The sequence below is a fragment of the Choloepus didactylus genome, chromosome 19 (genome assembly GCF_015220235.1).
Source record: "Choloepus didactylus isolate mChoDid1 chromosome 19, mChoDid1.pri, whole genome shotgun sequence".
Taxonomy (NCBI): domain Eukaryota; kingdom Metazoa; phylum Chordata; class Mammalia; order Pilosa; family Megalonychidae; genus Choloepus; species Choloepus didactylus.
Genome location: NC_051325.1, coordinates 49,717,738 through 49,738,198, shown reverse-complemented (window position 1 = coordinate 49,738,198; position 20,461 = coordinate 49,717,738). Strand labels below are relative to the sequence as shown.

Here is a 20,461-nt window from a genome sequence, read left to right as displayed (position 1 = left end):
AGGACGTCTTTCCAGGCAGAAAGGGGGTGTGTGCACTGCAGGCAGAAAGATCTCTGTGTGCAAAATCCTGGAGGCTTGGAAGTCCACTGCCCACCTGAGAACAGAGGAACCTCCACGTGGCTGGAGGCTGAGGCTCAAGGTCGGCCAGGCAGGTGAGGGTGAAGAAGCTTTTACAAGAAAGGCCTTGGCTGTCCTGTGAGGAGGCAGACAGTCTCCTGGTGGTGACAGGGAGCCAGTGCTGGTCTTTGAGCAATGGAGTGACATGATCAGATCCCAACTTCACTCGGATTCAGGGTGGAGGGTGGATTGGAGAGGTCCAACCTGGAGCAGGGAGAACAGAGGGGAGGTTGCCAGGAAGACTCAGGATTAGACGTGTAGTGGGGGTGCCAGGGCAGAGCTGGGATGGGTGGGAGGACGCTCCAGGGAAGTGTGGTGTAGTCTGGGGAAGAGGCTTATAACAGCTTTGCTTGGAAAGGGCTGCTTCTGAAGGCAATGAGCTCCCCATCACCAGAGGTGTGCAAATCAGACACAGACATCTTCTTGGATTGGGTACTCCTAGAGTCCATCGCCACTTTAAGGACCTGACAAATGTTGAGAGGAACAAAAATTTTATGATTTTAGATGGAATCAGGAGAGCAACCCATTAGGAACCAGTTCAGCCCCCAAGGAGGGAAACTTTCTGCCACCCACCCCCAGTTCCAGGAATGCTGTGATTCTAGGATACCCAGGAGCCCCCACCCCCCACCCCCAACAAGGCCAAAGCTTCCAATCTCCACGTGGAAGCCAAACAGATCACCAAAGCCCCTGAGAAAGAGAAGGGGGCCCAAGCTCCTGCAGGGCAGTGAGTGCTAGGAGCCCATTCCCGACCCTCCTGACACCCCTCCCCAGGAGCACCCCCACCTGCTCACCCTCGGCTTGCTTGTCTTAGTGGGCTTGTAATTGGGATGATAAATCTTCCTGCCCAGCTGGCCAGCTCTAATCAGAGACTGGTGTTTGGATGCAATTTAATTCCCTCAGGAGGGGGGTGGGTGCCAGGTGGGGGGACAGTGGAGAAGAGGGTCTGGGCTCAGCTCCCCTCCCCACCACTGCAAATGGGAGTGGTGCGATACCTTCAAACTCTTCTCCCTCTCTCTGCCTCTCTCTATTTCCCCCCACTTCTCACTCTCTCCCACTCCCACTCTTTCTCTCGGGGCTTGTCTCTTTCTCCAGGACAGCCAAGGACAAGCTCAGGGTCCGACTCCACTTGTTTTACTGATGAGAAACCCTTGGCCCAGAGGGAGAGGCAGCAGCTGCTGGCACCTTAGACTGCTTCTTGGTTGGAGGGGTCCTGGAGGGGGTGCACACCCCCAGACGTCGTCCATCCCAGGCTCTCCTGGTCACCTCCCAAGCCACCCTCTTGGTGCTCGTGGCATAGTCAGGGAGGCCACAGATATTGAAATCCATCCATTCGAGGAATATTTACTAAGCACCTACTATGGGCCATGCACTGTTCTAGGTGCTGGGGATACAGCAGGAAACAAAATAGTCAAGTATCCCCGTACATCCTAGTAGGGGAGATAAATGATAAGCAAGTGAAGGAAGTGCAAACGTAACGGTTGTTGGGTAAGTGCTATGGAAAGAAATAAAGCAGGAAAGGGAGTGTCTGGTGGGGTGGGAAGAGGCAGACTGAAATGACGCTGTCAGGAAAGTTCTCCCTGGGAAGACGACTTCTGGGCAAAGACCTGGAGGAGGCAAAGAGCGAGCTTAAAGCAGGGCGAAAGACGGGGAGCAAGGGGAAAATGAGGCCAGGGAGGTAACAGTGGGCCTCAAAGGCCATGCAGGACTTTGGCTTATTGTCCAGGGCTGAGGGCAGTCAAGGAAAGCTTCCTGGAGGAGGCAGAAGCTTTTGTTTGGGGCCTGGAAGACAAGTAGAATTCCAACAGCTAAAGACTGTTAAGAAAGGCAATACCATCTGGTGGTTAGAACTCTCCCCCTTCAGAACCAGACCCAGGTTCAAGTCCCAGCTTCATCAGTTGATCCCTGTGAGACCTTGGGCAAGTGGCGTCATCTCTCGGAGCCAGTTCTCTCATCAGTAAGGCAGCAGTGATACTAGTCCCTGCCTCCCACACGGGATGAAACGGGACAGCACAGTTCCTGGTCCTTGGTAGGTGCTCAGTATATGTTCCCTGTTGTCCTTCAGGGAAAGGGCCCTAACAGAGTTGTTTGGCCAGGCCCCCACCTCCTATTCCCTTCCCACTGCCCGCAGCCCCCTCAGCCCAGTTTAGCCAGATGCCAGCTGCGTAACTGCCAGAGCCTGGGGTCTTCCTGGGAAGGGATCCAGGGTCTCCTTATCTATAGCCTTCCCCTGACCTCGGGGCCTTTGCACATGCTGTTCTCAGTCCCCGCAGCACTCGTTCCCTCCCCAACCCCTTCCCCTGATTATTTCCTAGTCGGATCTCAGCCCAAATGTCATCACTTGCTCTGGGGGAAACATCCCTGCACCCTTGTACCCCCTGCACCCCCTGCTCCACACACCAGGACAGGACCCCCTGCTCCACATGCTCGCAGGTGCTGAACTTTTTTCTCTCAATTCTCTGTCTGTCCTGCCACTAGACAGACTGTGTTGGTCTCGTACACAGCAGGTGCTCAGTCCGTAACTGTCAGCAAAAACCAGAAGTCTCTGTTGCGGTTGACCCAGTCCAGTCCCCATGCACTTTCTAGAAGGCCCAAAGAAGGTAGGAGCGCGGCCCTCACTGCACGGTGGTCCTCCCGCCCCAACTCTGGTCTCTTCCCGGCACCCCCTGCACTGCCCAGTCTCCTCGGGTCCCTCGGGCCCCTCGGTCTTCACCTGCCACCCCCCAGGATTAATGGCGAGCCGTCTTAGAGAGGAAGCACCGGGCCGAAGCACATTTAATTTTAATTTAGGAATCAGTTAAGGCTGCAGGCCTGCTCAGCTCCGGGCTGTCAATCACCCTTCCTCAAGGCTGCATCAATTAGTTTAAAAATATTGAATGTAATTTTGCCTGACACAACATATTGCAGCTACTGCAAAATATAATTTATTTTAGAAGAAGAAATAATTAAACTAATTTGCATGTCAGTCAGCTGAACTGAGATGCCAAGAGGGGGGTGGGGCCCTGTGGGGGTCCCAGCCCCTAGAGGGGGCACCTCCTGCAAGGTGCTGGGTGAAGTTGGCTCGGGCCTGGGTCCGAGCAACAGCTGCCACAAGATGGACAATGGACAAATGTCCAGGCAGCAGGAGGGCCCATTTGCATTGTTTCTGAATGAAACTCAGATCTGGGGTCGGGAGACCTGGGACCCAATCCCAGCCCTGCTACTGACCTGCCTTGTGGCTCTGGGCAAAGCCTTGCCCCTCTCTGGGCCTCAGTTTCCTCCTCTGTAAAATGGGATTAACAATACCTCCTTCACAAAGTTGTTTTGTGCATCAAATGAGGTCACAGATATGAATGTTTATTAGAAATTGGAAATCCTATAAGAGGTCAAAGTTAATCAATTGAAGAAGTCCCTGCTTAATATCTGAAGCATGTAAGGTGGTCAATTTATGAATTATTATTATCAATTATTATAAATGATGCTAAGTGATCAGGAGGGGCTTGGAGGAAGCCAGTCAGAGGCAAGAGGGCAGGTCGGACACCCCCACCTTCCCATCCCTCTCAGGGAGTAGTTCACAACCCTGGCTGCATGTTAGATTCACCTGCGGAGCTTTTTAAAAACCATCGGTGACGATGCCGTGACATCGGTATCTTTTGAAAGGTTCCCCAGGGGTGCCACCAGGCTGGAGAACCACTGCCCAGATGTCAGTGGCACAGGATGCGACCTGGGCCAGCCCCTAGCGCTGGGGAGTCCCGTCCCTCCACAATCTCGGGGATCCCAGGGATAAGCTCTGCAAGTGGCAACTTGGGCAGTGCACACCCTCTTCAGTGTTCACTCAGCTGCCCCGTCTCAGATCTGAGACCCTCCCTCAGGTCAAAGGTTCATTCAGGGCTTTCCCAAGAGGTGAACTGTGACATTTTAAAAGAGGAGGTGGGGGAGGCCCAGCGTCACCCAAAGGACTGGGGGTCCCGGCAGCAGTGGGGCCAGCCCTCCAGCGGGGCGACTGCCTTTTGCAGAGTCCTGTGCTGCTCTGAGGGCCCCCTTCTGCATGGAGCACAGGCCCTCCCTCTCCCTCCAGCCCACACCCCAACCCCTGCAGGAGCCAGGGCCCGCCCTCAGTCCTGGCCATCCCCCTCTACCCTCCCTCCGCCCCGCAGGGAGAGAAGCGCCTGTTCCTGGCCGCGTTCCTCGCCCTCCTCTCCTCCCCCAAAGCACCACCGTCTGTCTGTTTAAGTTCTCGGCAACGCGCTCTTAAAAATAACGGCTCACCCGGCATTCCCAGTCACGACTCCCATCTCTCACCCCCGAAAAAGCCCCCCTCTAATCGCTGAAGTGGCAGATCTGTGTGAGCTGAGAAGATAAGGTGCCCTGGCTGAGGCGAGCTCCAGAGAGGGGTCGGGTCTTAGCTAATTAAAGACTTACCCCCTCCTTTCCCCAGCCCCCCAGGAGGTGGCTGCACCTGCCTCCCAATCTCCATTTCTCTCTTATCAACGCATGAGCAGCTGCATCCAGTGGGCCCAGGGGTTCAGAGAAAGAGGGAGCCGAACAGCCCCGCTCCCCCCAAAACTCAGGGTGCCTGGCTGCCTGGAAACTTCCAGGTCCCAGATAGAGCTTTCTGCTGGCCGGGCTGGAGACCCAGCCAGCAGCCACTGCTTAGAAATAGGGTGTAGTTTCCTCTTCTCCCAGGGGATGGCCGTAAGGTCGCTGGCAGCCTGAACATGTCAGGCATGAACACGTGGCTGAGACAGACGAGGACAGAGACCAGCGAGCATTCAGGGGCCCCAGAAAAGTAGAAGGTATCCCCACATCCTAGAGTTATATAACATTATTGCTAAAAGGACTGTTTGAGGACATCTGTTTATTTAACAAATACTTATATAGCACTTACTATGTGTTATATACACAGTTTCAAGTGCTTTGCAGATATGAATTCCATCCACCCTCTTAGCCCACCTATTACTAGTAGCCTCATTTTGCAGGTGAGAAAACCAAGGCACAGAGAGGGTAAGTGACCTGACACAGATCGCACAGCCAGGAAACAGCAGAGATGGGATAGGAGCCGCTTGGCTCCACAGTCCTTGCTCTTAAGCACTGTGCTCTCTTCCTTTTTCAGGTGTGGAAATTGAGATCAGAGAGGAGAAGGTCTTACCTAAGGTCAAACTCTGAGTCAGGGACAGAGCCATGCCTAGAATCCAAGCCTCCTTCCGTCTCAGTCCTCCCAGGCTTCAATCATTCATCGTCAAACGAACCCCCAGCCTGCGCCAGAGCGTGCTAGGCTGCAGCCCCCGGGATGAGTGAGACAAGGACCTGGACTTGAGGGAGAGCACAGTTGGAGGGTGGGGGTCACGGTTTTGCTGAGGCCTCTGGCCAACACCCACCTCTGGTGGACCTGTCTTGCTCTCTCAGGATAGAGTTTTTGTTTGTTTGTTTATTCTCAGGATAGAGTTTTGAAAGAGCAGAGGTTTTGGAGTTCAGTTGCCAGCTGTGTGAACTAAAGGCCAATTTTTAAAACCATCCCGTGTTTTAGTTTGTCCTCAGCAATATGGAGAAATTCAGAGGATTTCTCCAAGGATACCTGAAATATTGGATGTGTATGCCTCAGGTGCATTCTGTGCACTCTATGGTGGTGGAGATGGCAATGGTGGTGGCAGTGGTGGTGATGTTGGTGATCTTGGTCGGGGAGAAGTAGTAATGGTGTGGAGGTGATGGTGCTTCTGGTGATGGCACTGGCGATGGTGATAATGGTGGGGATATGATGGCGGTACTGACAGGTATGTTTGTGGAGGTGGTGGTAATCATTCTAATGTGGAGGTGGTGGTTTAGTGGTGGTAATGACAATAGTAATGGTGACGGTGATGGTGATGGTGAAGGTAGTAATGGCAGAGAAGGTGATGGTAGTGATGATGCTAAAGGTGATTACGTTGTTCAGGTGATGGGGGCTGGTTCTGGCGATTATGGTGGTAGAGGTTGTGGTGAAGATGGTAATGGTGGTAATGGTGAGGGTGGCAGCAATGGTAACAGTGATGGTTAGGATGTTAATCCAGTGGTGGTGATGGTGGCAGAAATGGTGGTGTTAAGAGTGGAGAGGATTACTCACTTATGTCCAGACGTCCCCAGTTCTGGTCCTATCACCAGCTTAGTCATCCCACAAACCTCTCAGTGTGACCTCACTGCCTAATCTTGCTCTAGCAGCAGAGAAGGGGTTGTCTACACCTCATGATCGATGCCTCTCATTCTACTCCTGTGCTCTGATTACAGAAAATCACGCCCAGCTATCCCGGGCATCTCTAAGGATCCGAATCCTGGATGTGAACGACAATCCCCCAGAGCTGGCCACGCCCTACGAGGCCGCCGTGTGTGAAGATGCCAAACCAGGCCAGGTACCAGTAGGGGCTGGGGGTTGGGAGGGATGCTGCCAGGACTGTCCCAGAGTGGACTTAGCCTCACCACCGGCTCCCTGCCTCCCTCTTACCCCTCAGCTCATCCAGACCATCAGCGTGGTGGACAGAGATGAGCCCCAGGGTGGGCACCGCTTCTATTTCCGCCTGGTGCCTGAAGCTCCCAGCAACCCCCACTTCTCTCTGCTCGATATCCAAGGTGAGTTACCACTGAACCACCCAATCTAGGCTGCATGGGGGAGAGGCCTAGCCTTCCTGCCTCCCTCCCATATTATAGATGGAGAGACTGAGGCACCCAGAGGGCCAGGGTCAGGTCTAAGATCACACAGAGTCCAGGACAAGTTGGAGCTGTTGTCCAAGCCGTGAAGAACAAGCAGGGTGGGTCGGTGGAGTGGATAGGGGCATCCCAAGGGTAGGGAGAGGAGGATGGAAAGGTAGAGAGGGATCAGATGAAGAGTCGTTGGGCCAGGAACCTTGCCTGGGGTGGCAAGCGTCCCCCATTCTAAATGAAGATTGAAACAAGCCACCTGCACACACTCCCCACCCTTCAGTTTAAAAAGTGCTTCATCCCACTCACATTTCTCTTTGCATCGTCTCAGCCCCGCTGGGAGATGGTATTTTTAGGCCCCTCCCCATTTTGCAGGCGATGAGACTTAGTCTCTAAGAGGACAGGGACCTGCCCAGGGTCACACAGGGAGTCAGAGGTGGGGCTGGGATTCGAACGCCCCACCTTGTCTCAGATCCAGTGCTCTTCCTGCCTTAGCACACTACCTTGAAAGCAGACCACCCCCAGCGTGAGCTGAGGCCATTGTGAGACATCCCCCCAGAAAGTTCCCCAAAAAGTTGAGGTTTGAACCCTTGAGGAATGGAACAGGGGTGGGGGTGGGATAGCTGACGGCTCCCTGCACAACCCTGGCAAGTGCCTGGTCCTCTCTTAGCCTCGGTTTCCTCATCTGTAAAAATGGGGCTGATGACACCTGCCACCTCAGGTGCCCAGGTGGCCCCCGTGAGCGGAGTGTTACCCAGGGGCACTGTCAGTCCTTAGAACATGTCAATTCCTTCACTCAGTAAGTATTGACTGAGCAACTGCTATGCACCATTCTGAGCCCTGGAAAAACAAGGGCAGACCAGACAAAGTCCCTGCCCTCGTGGAGTGAAGGGAGAAAGGAATTAAACAAATAAATAATATGATAAGTGACTGTGGGAAAAAATAATGCAATCTCCATGAGAGTCTGGACTTTGTTTTGTTCACTGCTAGACCTGGGTGCCCAGAGCAGTGCCTGGCACATTGTAGGTGATCAATGAAAATTTGATAAATGAAACATAAAGCAAAGTAAAACGAGAGAAAGTGATGTAGTGACGAAGAGGGGAAGCTGTTTTAATAGGGAAGTCCTCTGGACAATCAGTTGAGCAGGGATCTGAAGGAAATGGGGGCGTGAGCCATGCAGGCAGCTGGTCCAAGGATGAGATCCCGGCAGCAGAAGCAGCAAGTGCAAAGGCCCTGAGGTGGAGCGGGCCTGCCCTGCTCCATGTTCACGCAAGAAGGAGCCTGGCTTGGCTGCGGCGAGATAGTGGCAGGACTGGGAGGAGAAGTGGTCAGAGAGGCAACAGGGGCCAGTCACTTTGGGTTCCTTCTGACCCTGGAATGGATCTGGGGTCGCCCCCAGGACCTTTACACCACCCCCCACCCCACCCCCACAAAGGGAGAGGCCCTTGGTGATTTCCGAAGGCCTAACCCAGCTGTATTTCCAAGAGTCATATTACAAATATTTAACTACCAGGGCAAGTCAGGGAACCAATCAGAAAGGACTCTGAGCAAGACCTGGAGCAGGACCCCAGAGCCCCTACCAGGCTGGGCATTAACTCTTTGATTGGTTGTGACAAGGTCTGGGGCAGGGGTACCTGTGACAAAGGCAGCGGGGTATGCAGGGTGTATGTGACTTGGGGACTCTGAGCAGCTGCTTTTTAAACCTTTCTAGAAGTATTTCAGTATTTTAACAACTGGTACAGCCCTGCCTACTCACTATTCCAGTGGTGTCCTGGGCTGGCCCCAGGAGGCACAGATAGCCCTGGCTCAACTTCACTACGATGGCAAGCCTTTCCACCCTCAGGGGCCTGAGGTCCTGCCCAGAGGCCTCCAGAGCTCCCGTTCTGTGTGATCCCCTGCATGAGCTTGGGGGAAGGGTGCAGCAGTGCCCCTGAGGTTAGTGCAGCCAGGGAAGGCCTCCTCCTCCAGCCCCCCAGCCCCTTCCCTGGAGGTGCCAGGCCCCCTCCTCCTCAGCATATAAATATCCTGGGTGACAAATGGCTACCTCAACCCATCTGTTTCTTTGTACAAATTTGTAGCCAGTTTGGAAATGTGATTTATAAATATTGCTTTTGCAGCCAGGGATTGACACTGATGTATGTCAGGACAGATGGATGGGTGCAGAGCTGGGCGCGGAGCCCACCCAGGAGGGTGGGGTGAGAGCCCCGGGCAGCCAGAGGCCTCCCCAGCTCAGGTCAGCTGCGGCCCAGGAGGGCCTGTGCTCAGGGGCCCCCTTTCATGGAGTGGAGGAGCAGCCGATACCAGGACCCTCAGAACATATGGCTCCAGGGCCAAAGACCGCAGCCCTGAGGGGCACACATCTCCCCTCCCCTCCCCTGGGCCAGGGCCAGCCACTCATGTCTCAAATCTGCTGCTTCTCTGTGCCACCACTACCACTATCATCTCACATCTGAGACACACAGCAGCTTCTACCTGGTCTTCCACATCCACCCTCATATTTTAGATTATAAGCTCCCCCAGCTAGAATATAGGATCAGAGGGGGGAGGAATATATCTGTCTTGTTCTTCTCTGTACCCCCAGGGGCTGGAAAAGTCCTGATATGTAGAGGTGCTCAATTAGTATTTGCTGTTGAATGAATGAATGATATGTCTTCAGATGACTCCTTTTCTCAAAACCCACCAATATTATCTTAGAAGAAGAAAATAACCCAAATTCCTTTCCATAGCCTCCAAGACTGTCCCCGAGAGTCCCTGCCTGCCATCCCAGCCTCATCTTGACTCACCCCTCCAGCCACACCTGACTGCTTTCAGTTCCTTGAGTGTATTATGCTCCTTCCAGCTTCAGGGCCTTCACATAAAATGTTCTCTCTCCTGGTTAATGCCTACTCATCTTTCAGGGCTCAGCACTAATATCACTTCTTACCAGCAGCCCTCCCTGATCTCCCAAGCTGGGTCAGGTCCTCTGCTATGGGCTCTTCCTATACTTTTCCTTCATAGCATTCATCTTGGCTTGTTATTGTAGACTCGTTGTGGGTTTATTTGATTTACATTTGTCTCTCACATTAGAATATGAGCTCAGATCCAGGGTTTTTCATTGTTTTCCCCCAGTTACTAGAATGAATCTAGCACATAGTAGTTACTCAATAAAGATTTGTTGGATGGATGGATGGATGGATGGATGGATGGATGGATGATTGGATGACTGGATGGGTAGATTAAAAAGGTAGCTATGCCACCAACTTCCTTGATAAACTCAGACAAGCCACTTCTTTCTGAACCTCAGTTTCTACATATGTAAAATGGGGCTGATGCCACAACTCTTGTGATTGTGAGCAAGATGACTATGTATTTAAAGTGCCCAACAAAGTCCTTGATGCATAAAATGCATCCAGTCACTGTCAATGAGTCCACACCATTCCCCCTTTTCCCTTCTTGCTCTTGAGCTTCCTTCCTTTCCTGGGGAAGGCAAATGTTTTCACAGCTGGGTTGAACACGGTTTGACAGGAGGGCTGAATTTCAAGCCAGAACTTAAGTAGCTGACCCAGAACCACTAGTTACCCCAAAAGTAGTGGTTCATTCAAGCATGGTTCTCCAGGACTGGCTCAGTGCCAGGTCCCGACTGACTACATAGTAAAGTGACAGGCACACACGAATATAACATAATGTGACAAGTGCTGTAACAGAGGCGTGCATGGCCCTGCGGAGTCAGAGCGAGGGTGGTAGAGGAGCCATAAATCCTCCCTCCCAGGAAAATGGAGAAAGGAGGCCACAGAAAAGAAGTGACATTCAGCTGGAGCATGGCAGGTGAGGAATTTGCCAGGCAAGAAGATGGAGAGGGTGTTCCAGATAGCAAGAATTGCATGCCGAAAGGCAGGGCAGCCCAGACAGGAAGCAGGCACATGGGGCAGCCAGGAAAATGGGGGTGGGGGGGTGGGCTGTGACAATAACCAGCATCAGCCAAGGATTTCTATGTGCCAGGGACTATCCAAAGGTTCATGTGTGCTTTGTACCATTTAATCCTCATATCTATGAGTAGTAAAGGCTACTGTTTTACTCAATTTACAGATGAAAAAACTGAGGTCAAACAGGCTGTGAATTTTCCGTGCTCATAAATGATGGACTCAGCATTATTTCTAGCATTTTCATGGATATTTTCAAATAGTAAAAGTAATAGATCTATATAATGAACCCTCATGCACCCAGCACATGGCTTTGCCTCCTGACCAATCTTGTTTCATCTGGACCTCTGGTCCACTTTACAGATGTGCCCAGGGCCACAAAGTCCATCCTTCCAGAGGCCCTTTCCCTGCAGCGTGTCCATCATGGGGAAGACCAGGGCTGGGGTTCCAGTCGGGGGCTGTTGCAGAAGGGGGCCAAGTCAACTGGGACCACAAAGCTGGGGAAGGGACCCAGGCTGCCAAAGTCTCATCAGAACCAGCCTGAAGACTGTGGGGGCAGGGAGAAGGGCATGGGAGTGAGGCCTCAGCCCTGATGGGAAGGCAGGGGCCCCCTTTGGCAGAATTGGCTGCAAAAGGTGGGGGCAGCAGCCAGCTAGGCTCCGAGCACTTCTGTGCCACCACGTCAGTGGCCTGGCTGCAAAGAGCTATCAGAATGACTGAGGGTCAGGGATGGCCTGGCATCTGGGGAGGTGGGGGGTGGTAGGGGGGGAGCAGGAAAGGCAGGGGAAGTGGGTGTCAATGACCTCCTAAGCCCAAGCCCCTAGACCAGACACCCATCCCCCTGTGTCCTGCCTGGCTCTCCCAGCAACAGGCTGGCCCAGCAAAATGAGGACTGTTTCCATTGGTTCACTGGACCCTCTGGCCTCACTTTCCCATGTGAAGAAAGGAGAGCAGTGCATGAGGAGACCTTGGTGCTCTAGGGTCCCCCATCAGCCATGCCCTCAGCCCTCTAGGCTCAGCCTCTTAACTGGAGACTCTTGAGCCTGTACCCAGACTCCGTTTTTTGTTTTTTTTTTTTAATTAAATTCAGTTTTATTGAGATGTGTTCACATACCATACAATCATCCATGGTGCACAATCACCTGTTCACAGCACCATCCTATAGTTATGCATTCATCACCCCAATCAATTTTTGAACATTTTCCTTACACCAGAAAGAATCAGAATAAGAATAAAAAATAAAAGTAAAAAAGAACACCTAAATCATCCCCCCCATCCCACCCTATTTTTCATTTAGTTTTTTGTCCCCATTTCTCTACTCATCCATTCATACACTGGATAAAGGGAGTGCAATCCACAAGGTTTTCACAATTACACCATCACCCCTTGTAAGCTACATTGTTATACAATCGTCTTAAAGAGTCAAGGCTACTGAGTTGGAGTTTGGTAGTTTCAGGTATTTACTTCTAGCTATTCCAATACATTAAAACCTAAAAAGGGTTATCTATATAGCACACAAGAATGTCCACCAGAGTGACCTCTCAACTCCATTTGAAATCTCTCAGCCAGTGAAACTTTATTTCATTTCATTTCGCATCCCCTTTTGGTCAAGAAGATGTTTTCAGTCCCATGATGCCAGGTCCAGATTCATCCCCGGGAGTCATATCCTGCGTTGCCAGGGAGATTTACACCCCTGGGAGTCAGGTCCCACGGAGGGGGGAGGGCAGTGAGTTCACCTGCCAAGTCAGGTTAGCTGGAAAGAGAGGGCCACATCTGATCAACAAAGAGTGTACCCAGACTCTTGACAAGCCTCGGGGTATGGGGAGACAGAAGGATCCCTCAGCCAAAGACAGATGCCAGTCAGCATTTCACAGTCCTCTCTGATGACCCAAGACTTGTCAGGGCCCAGCAAACCACAGTCTAAGGACCACAGGGCACCCAGGGACAGCATGCGCTGGGCAGCTGGGGGGAACCCAAGGGGAAGCAAAAGCAGGATGTTGAGATGAAGGGTGGAAAAAAACACACACACACACAACTGACATAGCCAGGGACAGGATCTTGGCCCAGCCGGGGACAAAATCTTGGAAGAGCTGAAAACAGAATCTTGAGAATCCTGGGACGACTGAGGACAGCAGCAGGGGCTGAATGGCTGGGGACAGGATCTTCAGGCAGCTGGGGGCAGAACTTGGGATGATCAGGGAATCGAGTTAGAGTTACAAGTCAGCTGGGAGGCAGTAGCTTGGGGCAGAAACAGGAGGTGGCTGGGAAGGGGGGCTGGCCCCAGAGCCTAGTCACATGCCACCCGCCTTCCTCCGGAGCAGACAACACAGCCGCGGTGCACACGCAGCACGTGGGCTTCAACCGGCAGGAGCAGGACGTGTTCCTCCTGCCCATCCTGGTGGTGGACAGCGGGCCGCCCACGCTCAGCAGCACAGGCACGCTCACCATCCGCATCTGCGGCTGCGACAGCGCCGGCGCCATCCAGTCCTGCAACACCACGGCCTTCGTCATGGCCGCCTCCCTCAGCCCCGGCGCCCTCATCGCCCTGCTGGTCTGTGTCCTCATCCTGGTCGGTGAGTCCCCGGAGAGCCGCCCCTCCTTGCCTGGTTGGCTTCAGTTCTCGGCTCTGGGCTTCCTCCCCATGGGACCTCAGTTTCCCTCTCCGTACAAAGACCGTCTGGCCCGAATGACCTCCAGGTGCTACACGCAGTGCCTGGGAGGCATCGTCTAAGTTCAGAGAAGCAGCCCCCACCCCAACTTAAGGAGGTGTCGACCCCTCCCAGGTCTAAGCTACTGGCCCACTCTCTGCACAGCCCAAACACCTCTCCACAATTCGACATCTAATTTTTTTAAATTAAACATATTTTTAAAAATTCTCCCATGTCTACAGTCCTTTTTAACTCTCTATGTAGGACTTTTAGTGAAAAGGGCTCTTGTGAACCTCACAGCCACCTAACCAGATATATCATCCCCATTTTTCAGATGAGCAAACTGAGGCTCAGAGAGGCTAAGTGGGTAAGGGGTGTGCATGGGGAGCCTTTTGACTTGAAATCAGGTCTTTTCACCCTATGTTCCCTGCTCCTTTAATGACACCACCTGCTATGTATCCAAATGGGGGAAGCTGGGGCAAAATCTTAAGACATGTGGGGGCAAAATCCAATCTGCTGCCAGGCCTGCCAGCAACCTTCTGAACCCCTAAATGACTCCATGGAAGAGGCCAAGTTCTCTGGGAGCTAACTAGATTCCAATGGCCAAAATGCCCCTTATCACCATCACAGCCTGCCAAGTTCAGGGAGAGGCTCCCAACTCAGCTCAGACCACTGGGCCTCCCGTGCAGCCAGGGCAACAGGAACTCAGGAAGGTCTGGGCTACAGAAACTGGCTTTGCTCAGTTCCCCTGGAGACGTCATCTGCACCACCACCACCCCTTTCTTGCCACCTACCCCTTGCCTGGCCTCTGCCTATCTTCAGAGGACTTGTGTTTGACCAAGTTCATGCCCGCTGCACCTCCTCAGACCCCTGAAGGAGCCCTGGGCAGGCTCTCCCTAGCTGGGAGGCCCAGGCCCCCCCTCCTTCCCCCACCCCAGCCCATGGCTCAGAAGCCCTTTTTCCAGAGGATGCACTTTACAGCGGTTTCATTTTCCGAGGCAGTGCAAACAAATTTCTGCCTAATTGCCCACAAACGAAGAAAGTGCACATCAGTGCTCTAAAGGTGACGGGTGGAATCGCTGATCAGGCCTGGCACATCTGTCGCCCGCCACCCGCGCTCCCCAGCATCTGCTCTTGTGGGCTTCCCCTCAGCAGCTCCCAGCCTCCAGCAACGAAAGCCGTCCATCCATCTTTCCCACTTCTCTCCTGACACCTCTCTTCCCTCGTGCCCTCCCTCCCCCACCTGGCTCCCACCCTCTTCCCTGTCACAAGCCACCTTGTTAGGTGGTGAGCCGGCACCCTGTCCCATGGCCCTAGCAGCTGGCTCTGGCCACTGGTCCAGCTGGAGCCACTGGGAGCAGCAAGAGTCTGGTACAGTACCCAGCCTATGTCCGCCCATCCATCCAGCTATCCATCCCCTATACATTTAATCATCTCACTCATTTCTGCATTTATTTATATATCCATCCAGGGAGCAGCTCAAATTTGTCAGACTATCACAGGCACTAGGGATTCATCAGTGAACCAAGGAGACTGAGTGTCTGGGAAGGTGGACTTGCCATCGCTGAGATGGGGCAGCCCAAGGGTAGAGAAGGAGCAGAGATCATTATTTCAACTTTAAACATCTTAATTTTGAGTCTCTTGGTCATCCAAGAGGACATATTAAATAGGATGTTGGATACAAAGTCTGGGAGAGGTCCAGGCTGGAGGTTGAGATGTGGGAGACGTCAGCCTCTAAATGGAACTTAAAACCATAAGACAGAGGAGAGCACCGCGAGAGTGATTGTGAATAAAGCGCCAGGGTCTGAGTCCCAGGACATCTAATGTCGAGAAGTCAGAGAGATGAGAAGCCTGCTTAGAAGACTGAGAATGAGTGGTCAGGGAGGTGGGAGGAGAATGTAGAGCCCTGGAAGTCATGTGAAGAAAGCCAAGAGGGGACAATTCATTCATTCACTCATCACTACCCAACTCTCCATCCAGCTCTTCATTCATTCATCCATCCAACAAACCGGCTTCAAATGCTCACTGCCTTCCGGGCACCAGCTAGGGGAGCATGTCCCTGGCCTTCCAGGGTAGTCTGGGGTACATTTTTGGGGAGAGAGACATGTTAACACAGCAGGGTCTGTGCTCCCCAACTTGAGCTGCCTCAGCATCACCTTCTTAAAACACAGATGGCTGGGCCTCGCCCTGTAGATTTAGGGTGGTGCTGGAGAATTTGCATTTCTGACAAGTTCCGGGGTGACGCTGAGGTTGCTAGTCCAGGGACCAAAAGGGGAAGGAGCCCGTTGCCAGGGGAGCTCAGAGGGGAAGGCACTGAACCCGGCCTGGAGCTCTCAGGGAAGGTTCCTGCAGAAAACACCTTCACCAGAGACTCCAGGGACAGAGGAGAGTGAGGGTGAAGGTGAAAGAGAGGTCAGGGTCAAGGACATCTTTCACTCACCTCCCACAATTATCCTTTAACTGTCCCCTCCCACCACACAGGTCTAGAGTTTTCATGAGGATGGAGACCTCCGAGGTTTAATCCAGCTCCCAACACCCTTGAAAACTCTTAACATAGCTCTCTCTCTGCCCGCTGCAATTTGCACATCTTCCAAGATGGGTAGCTCACTACCTCTCCAGAGAGCCAGCTCAGTTTTGACTCCAAGAAAGGTCTTCCTGAACAGAAACCCAGGAAATTACACCAGTGTGGGAGCTAGTATCACTTCCTCATGAGGGAGGGGTGTCCCCAGAATGTCCTGGGCGTGACTCGGCCCTCACTCGCCCTCTTCTCTCCCCCGCGCAGTGCTGGTGCTGCTGATCCTCACGCTCCGACGCCACCACAAGAGCCACCTGAGCTCGGACGAGGACGAGGACATGCGGGATAACGTCATCAAATACAACGACGAGGGCGGCGGCGAGCAGGACACCGAAGCCTACGACATGTCGGCGCTGCGGAGCCTCTACGACTTCGGCGAGCTCAAGGGCGGCGACGGGGGAGGCAGCGGGGGCACGGGCGGGGGCACGGGCAGCCCCCAGCAGGCCCGCCTGCCCTCCGAGCGCCACTCGCTCCCGCAGGAGCCGCCGCGTCCCGAGCCGGACTTCTCAGTGTTCAGGGACTTCATCGGCCGCAAGGTGGCGCTGGCGGACGCGGACCTGTCGGTGCCGCCCTACGACGCCTTCCAGACCTACGCCTTCGAAGGCGCGGACTCGCCGGCCGCCTCCCTCAGCTCGCTGCACAGCGGCTCGTCGGGCTCCGAGCAGGACTTCGCCTATCTCAGCGGCTGGGGCCCGCGCTTCAGGCCCCTGGCCGTGCTCTACGCCGGCCACCGCGCGGACGACGAGACCCAGGCCTCCTAGCCCCCCACCCCCGGCCCTGCCGTCGGGGCGCAGCCGCCCGCCCCGTCCGGGGCCTCACTGGGCCCGAGGACCAAAGCATTTCCCCTCCTCATCCACTTCCCCAGCCTCCCACCTCCCAGGGCGGCCGGATGGGAGCGACTTATTAGGGGGCGGACCCCTGGACGTCCTCTCCCCCAACCCCCCAGGCAGCCTTCGGACCCAGGGGCGGCGGGAATTACAACCAACGTCATTAAAACTGCAACGAGACCCGGCACTGCGTGGCTCCGGGGTTAGAAAGGGAGATGGGAGTGGTGTGGCGGCGACTGGGAGGGGCGGGTTCCTCAATCCTGGCTTGGGGATGGGGACGCTGGAGGGAGGGTGCTGCTATGCACCCTCCAGGATTCTCCCCAAAAGAGTTAAGAGGAGAGAAGGGCTGTTCATTTACTAAACGCCTACTGTGTGCTGGGACGCTGTGCAGAGACCACTTCGGTCGTCATAGAGACGGTGAGGCAGGGTCCTCCACATAACAGGTGAGGAAAGCCGCCCAGAGAGGTAGCTGTACCTGTCCAAGGACACCCAGCCAGTGCATGGTGGAGCTCTGGCACTTACCTGCTGTGTGGCCTTAGACAGGTTATCTCACTTCTCTGGGCCTCAGTTTCCTCATCTGTCAAATGGGGTTAACAACAGAACCTACCTCGAAGAATTTTGAGGATAACAAGGGTTAATACCTGTGGAGTACTTAGGGACGGTGCCTGGCACATCGTGGATGTTCAATAAATGTTAGCTGTTGTTACTGTTAGTGTTATCATCGTCATCACTAGAAGCCCAGTATGTCCGCCTGCCAAGCCTGTGCACTCTCTGCTGCCCCAGTTGTCCTCCCCCTTTTCCCATGGTCTCCAAGGAAGGAGGAAATGCTCCTGCTCCCAACCGGACTTGTGGATGAGGACACCCCCAGGGGCTTCAGAGCCTTCTAGAGTCATGAGGCTGGATTAGACACCCGGTGGTGACATCCAGCTGGGTCTTGAAGGATGAATATGACATGGCCAAGAAAGCAAGAGCATTCCAAGCAGAAGAGCATCTGCAAGGGAGAGGGTGGGGGGGAGCCGGTGGTGGCTCCAGGAATGGGGTGTGGTCCCAGAGGCTGGAAGGATGGTGGGGTGTGAGCAGGGAAGGTTGACTGGAAGCAGACTGTGGAAAGAACTTGGAGGCCAGGCTAAGGAACGTGATAGTTTGCTCAACTTGAATATGTCTCCTTAAGTCCAACAAGGGTGGCTAATGGTGGCCATTGGGGGAGGGGTTGGGGCCCTCAGCTCATCCTATGTGGAACCCTTAACCCATGGTTCCTGTAGTTCGTGCTACAAATGGGTACAGTAACTTGGGGACCAGTGGGGAGATGTGTGCTCACCTCCCTCACCCCTGTGTGACTCATATAGAATCCCAGCAACAATCCTGAGGTTGGTCATTGCCATCCCCATTGTGCAGAGCAGGAAATTGAGACTCAGAGGAGCATGGTGACAAGCTTAAGATCACTCCGAGTATGGGACAGAGCTGAGACAGTGGAGGTACCCTGTCTGCCCAGGCTCTGCTGAGAAGGAGGTTACAAGTCTAGAGAGAGGGAGTTACATGTCTAGAGAGACACACGGACAAGGATTCACAAGGACCTTTGAACAAAAGCCAGACCTTTGAATGACTTTCCCAAGGTCACACAGAGTTCAAGGACATTATTCATCCAGACTTACCTTCTTAGCATCTGGCTCTAGCATTTACCAGCTGTGTGACTTTGGACAAGTCATTCACCCTCTCTGTCCCTCCATTTTATTATTGATAAAGTGGACACACTCAGAGCAGATATTCATAGGGTGGAAGTGAGGACTAAATGCGATACTAACAGCTGACACTGAGCTTCCCATGCACCAGGCACTGCTCTAAGCACTTTCCATGAATTAACTTGTTTCATCCCACAGCAACCCAAGAAGGTATGCCCATTTTATAGGTGAGGAAACGGAGGCACAAAGCAGTTAAGTAGTTTGCCCAAGATCAAACTACTACTAAGAGGAGTTGCCAAGATTTGAACCAGGGTCCTCTGGCCCCAGAACCCATGCCACAGTGGCACACAGCATCTGGCACACAGCAAGCTCACATGTTCTGGATGTATTCCAGTGTCGGTGGTCTGGACTCGTGGAGAGCTTGTTCCTCCTCTTGCTGCATTTTAGAACCTGTGGGAGTCCTCAGGCCTCCCCATAACTTCTGCTAAATTCTGGCGGGGGCAGGAGAGCCATGCTCTCCCAGTCCCCTCTGCTGCAGCTCCTGTATCCACACCCGCCGTCTCCATCAGGCTCTGAGCTAACCCGGGAGTAAAATCCAGTGAACCCAGCCCCTTCTCTGATCCCATGAGATGTCCACTCACACCAAGCATTTCATGAGCTTGGTATGCTTTTCCAGTGAGTTGGGGTCTCGGGGAAAGGACACGCTATGGGGTACCTGGCCTTTGGCTGTCTCACCGGTTCCCCCCAGATCCCCCCAACAAGCACTCCAAATTCTTCTCTCTGTTATGCAGAGAGTCCAGCCACCCCAGCTCCTGGTGTCTCCAAAGGTGCACACCGAACTCTGTCAAGGAGCTCAGGGAACCAAAAGCCTCCTGTTTTCCACGTGTGCCCTCCTTACAAGGGGAAATGAAAAATCTTCCCCATTTTATTATCATCATCACTGCTGCCATCATTATCACGAGATAAAAGAGTCCTCGGGAACATGAGCAAGAACCGACAGGTAATTGGCCAAGAATTTCAGAAGCAGGGATATTGATGACGACGACGGCAATGACGACCATGCTGATGGTGATAGCGCACTTACACAATGCTTGCTAGTGCCAAACCCTGTCCTCAGCACTGTGCATCATTAATACTAATACGGGTGAGACTCAGGGAGTGTGGACTCGATCTTGCTGTGTTTAGCGTTTGACAGACTTGCCTTCTGGATTCTAAGCAGGTACTCCCACTGGCCCCATTCTATGGGTGAGACACCCAAGACTTACAGATGGCAAGGGCTTAGCTCAGGGCACAAAGCTGGTAAGGGCCTGGGACCCTCTTGACACACCCTCCCCACGGCTCTGCACGCCAGGACGACTCAGATACTGAGTGGAGTCTTTAGGGGCGTAGGGAAGAGGGAGAAGCAGGTTGGTGAGAGGGGGAGGCATTCCACACAGATGGCAGAGGCAGAAAGCAAGGTGGAGGTGGGGCCAATGCGGCTGGACCCAGTTCAAGCCCAGTCTGCGTCTCTGGTGCATATGAACATGCGTGTGTCTGCACGTGGCTGTGGACACGCACCTGGGAAGTGGGAGGCCAGCAATGAGCACTACAGGCCAGGAACTAACCTCTCCACCTCCTGATTCAGGCAGTTCAGAGCCGGCTGCCGTTGTAGGGGGCAGCTAAGTGCCCGCATCCGTCAGCCTGCTCTCGTCACCACTTGCTCCGGGTCACGAATCAGCAGCTCCACTTACCTCCTGCCAGCAAGCACTCTCAGGCCAGCTCTGTCACTGGCCACTGAGCCTTTGGAAAATGTAACCGTCAGCCTCTCTCTGAGGCCCCTCTCAGGGCCAGAGGACATGCTCCAGGACATATACATGGGTGCACAAGCACACCCATACATTGATGCTGGCATGTGACGCACACATAGGTGTACCCGCAGACATGACCCACCCCCCATGTGTGTACACAGCCAGGCACACAGTGCAAATGCCTGCAGTTCTGCCAATGTGCTGTCTCGTGCCAGCATACCACGCATGGACTAGAGGCAAGCTTCACACGTGCAAGCAATGTATATTCATACACTCATGTCTGCACA

The 20,461-nt window shown here is 53.6% G+C and overlaps 1 protein-coding gene across 2 annotated transcripts in view; it reads left to right on the top strand.

The window, feature by feature from the left end:
* Nucleotides 1-17,402, top strand: part of CDH22 (cadherin 22) — a 123,956-nt gene extending 106,554 nt beyond the window's left edge. For both annotated transcript variants that reach the window (XM_037812228.1, XM_037812229.1), the window contains exons 9-12: nucleotides 6,352-6,473; nucleotides 6,573-6,690; nucleotides 12,980-13,231; nucleotides 16,089-17,402. In XM_037812228.1, coding sequence (XP_037668156.1) covers nucleotides 6,352-6,473; nucleotides 6,573-6,690; nucleotides 12,980-13,231; nucleotides 16,089-16,642 — 1,046 coding nt within the window. In that variant the 3' untranslated portion in view covers nucleotides 16,643-17,402. The remainder of the gene's footprint in view (nucleotides 1-6,351; nucleotides 6,474-6,572; nucleotides 6,691-12,979; nucleotides 13,232-16,088) is intronic.
* Nucleotides 17,403-20,461: the final 3,059 nt, after the last annotated feature.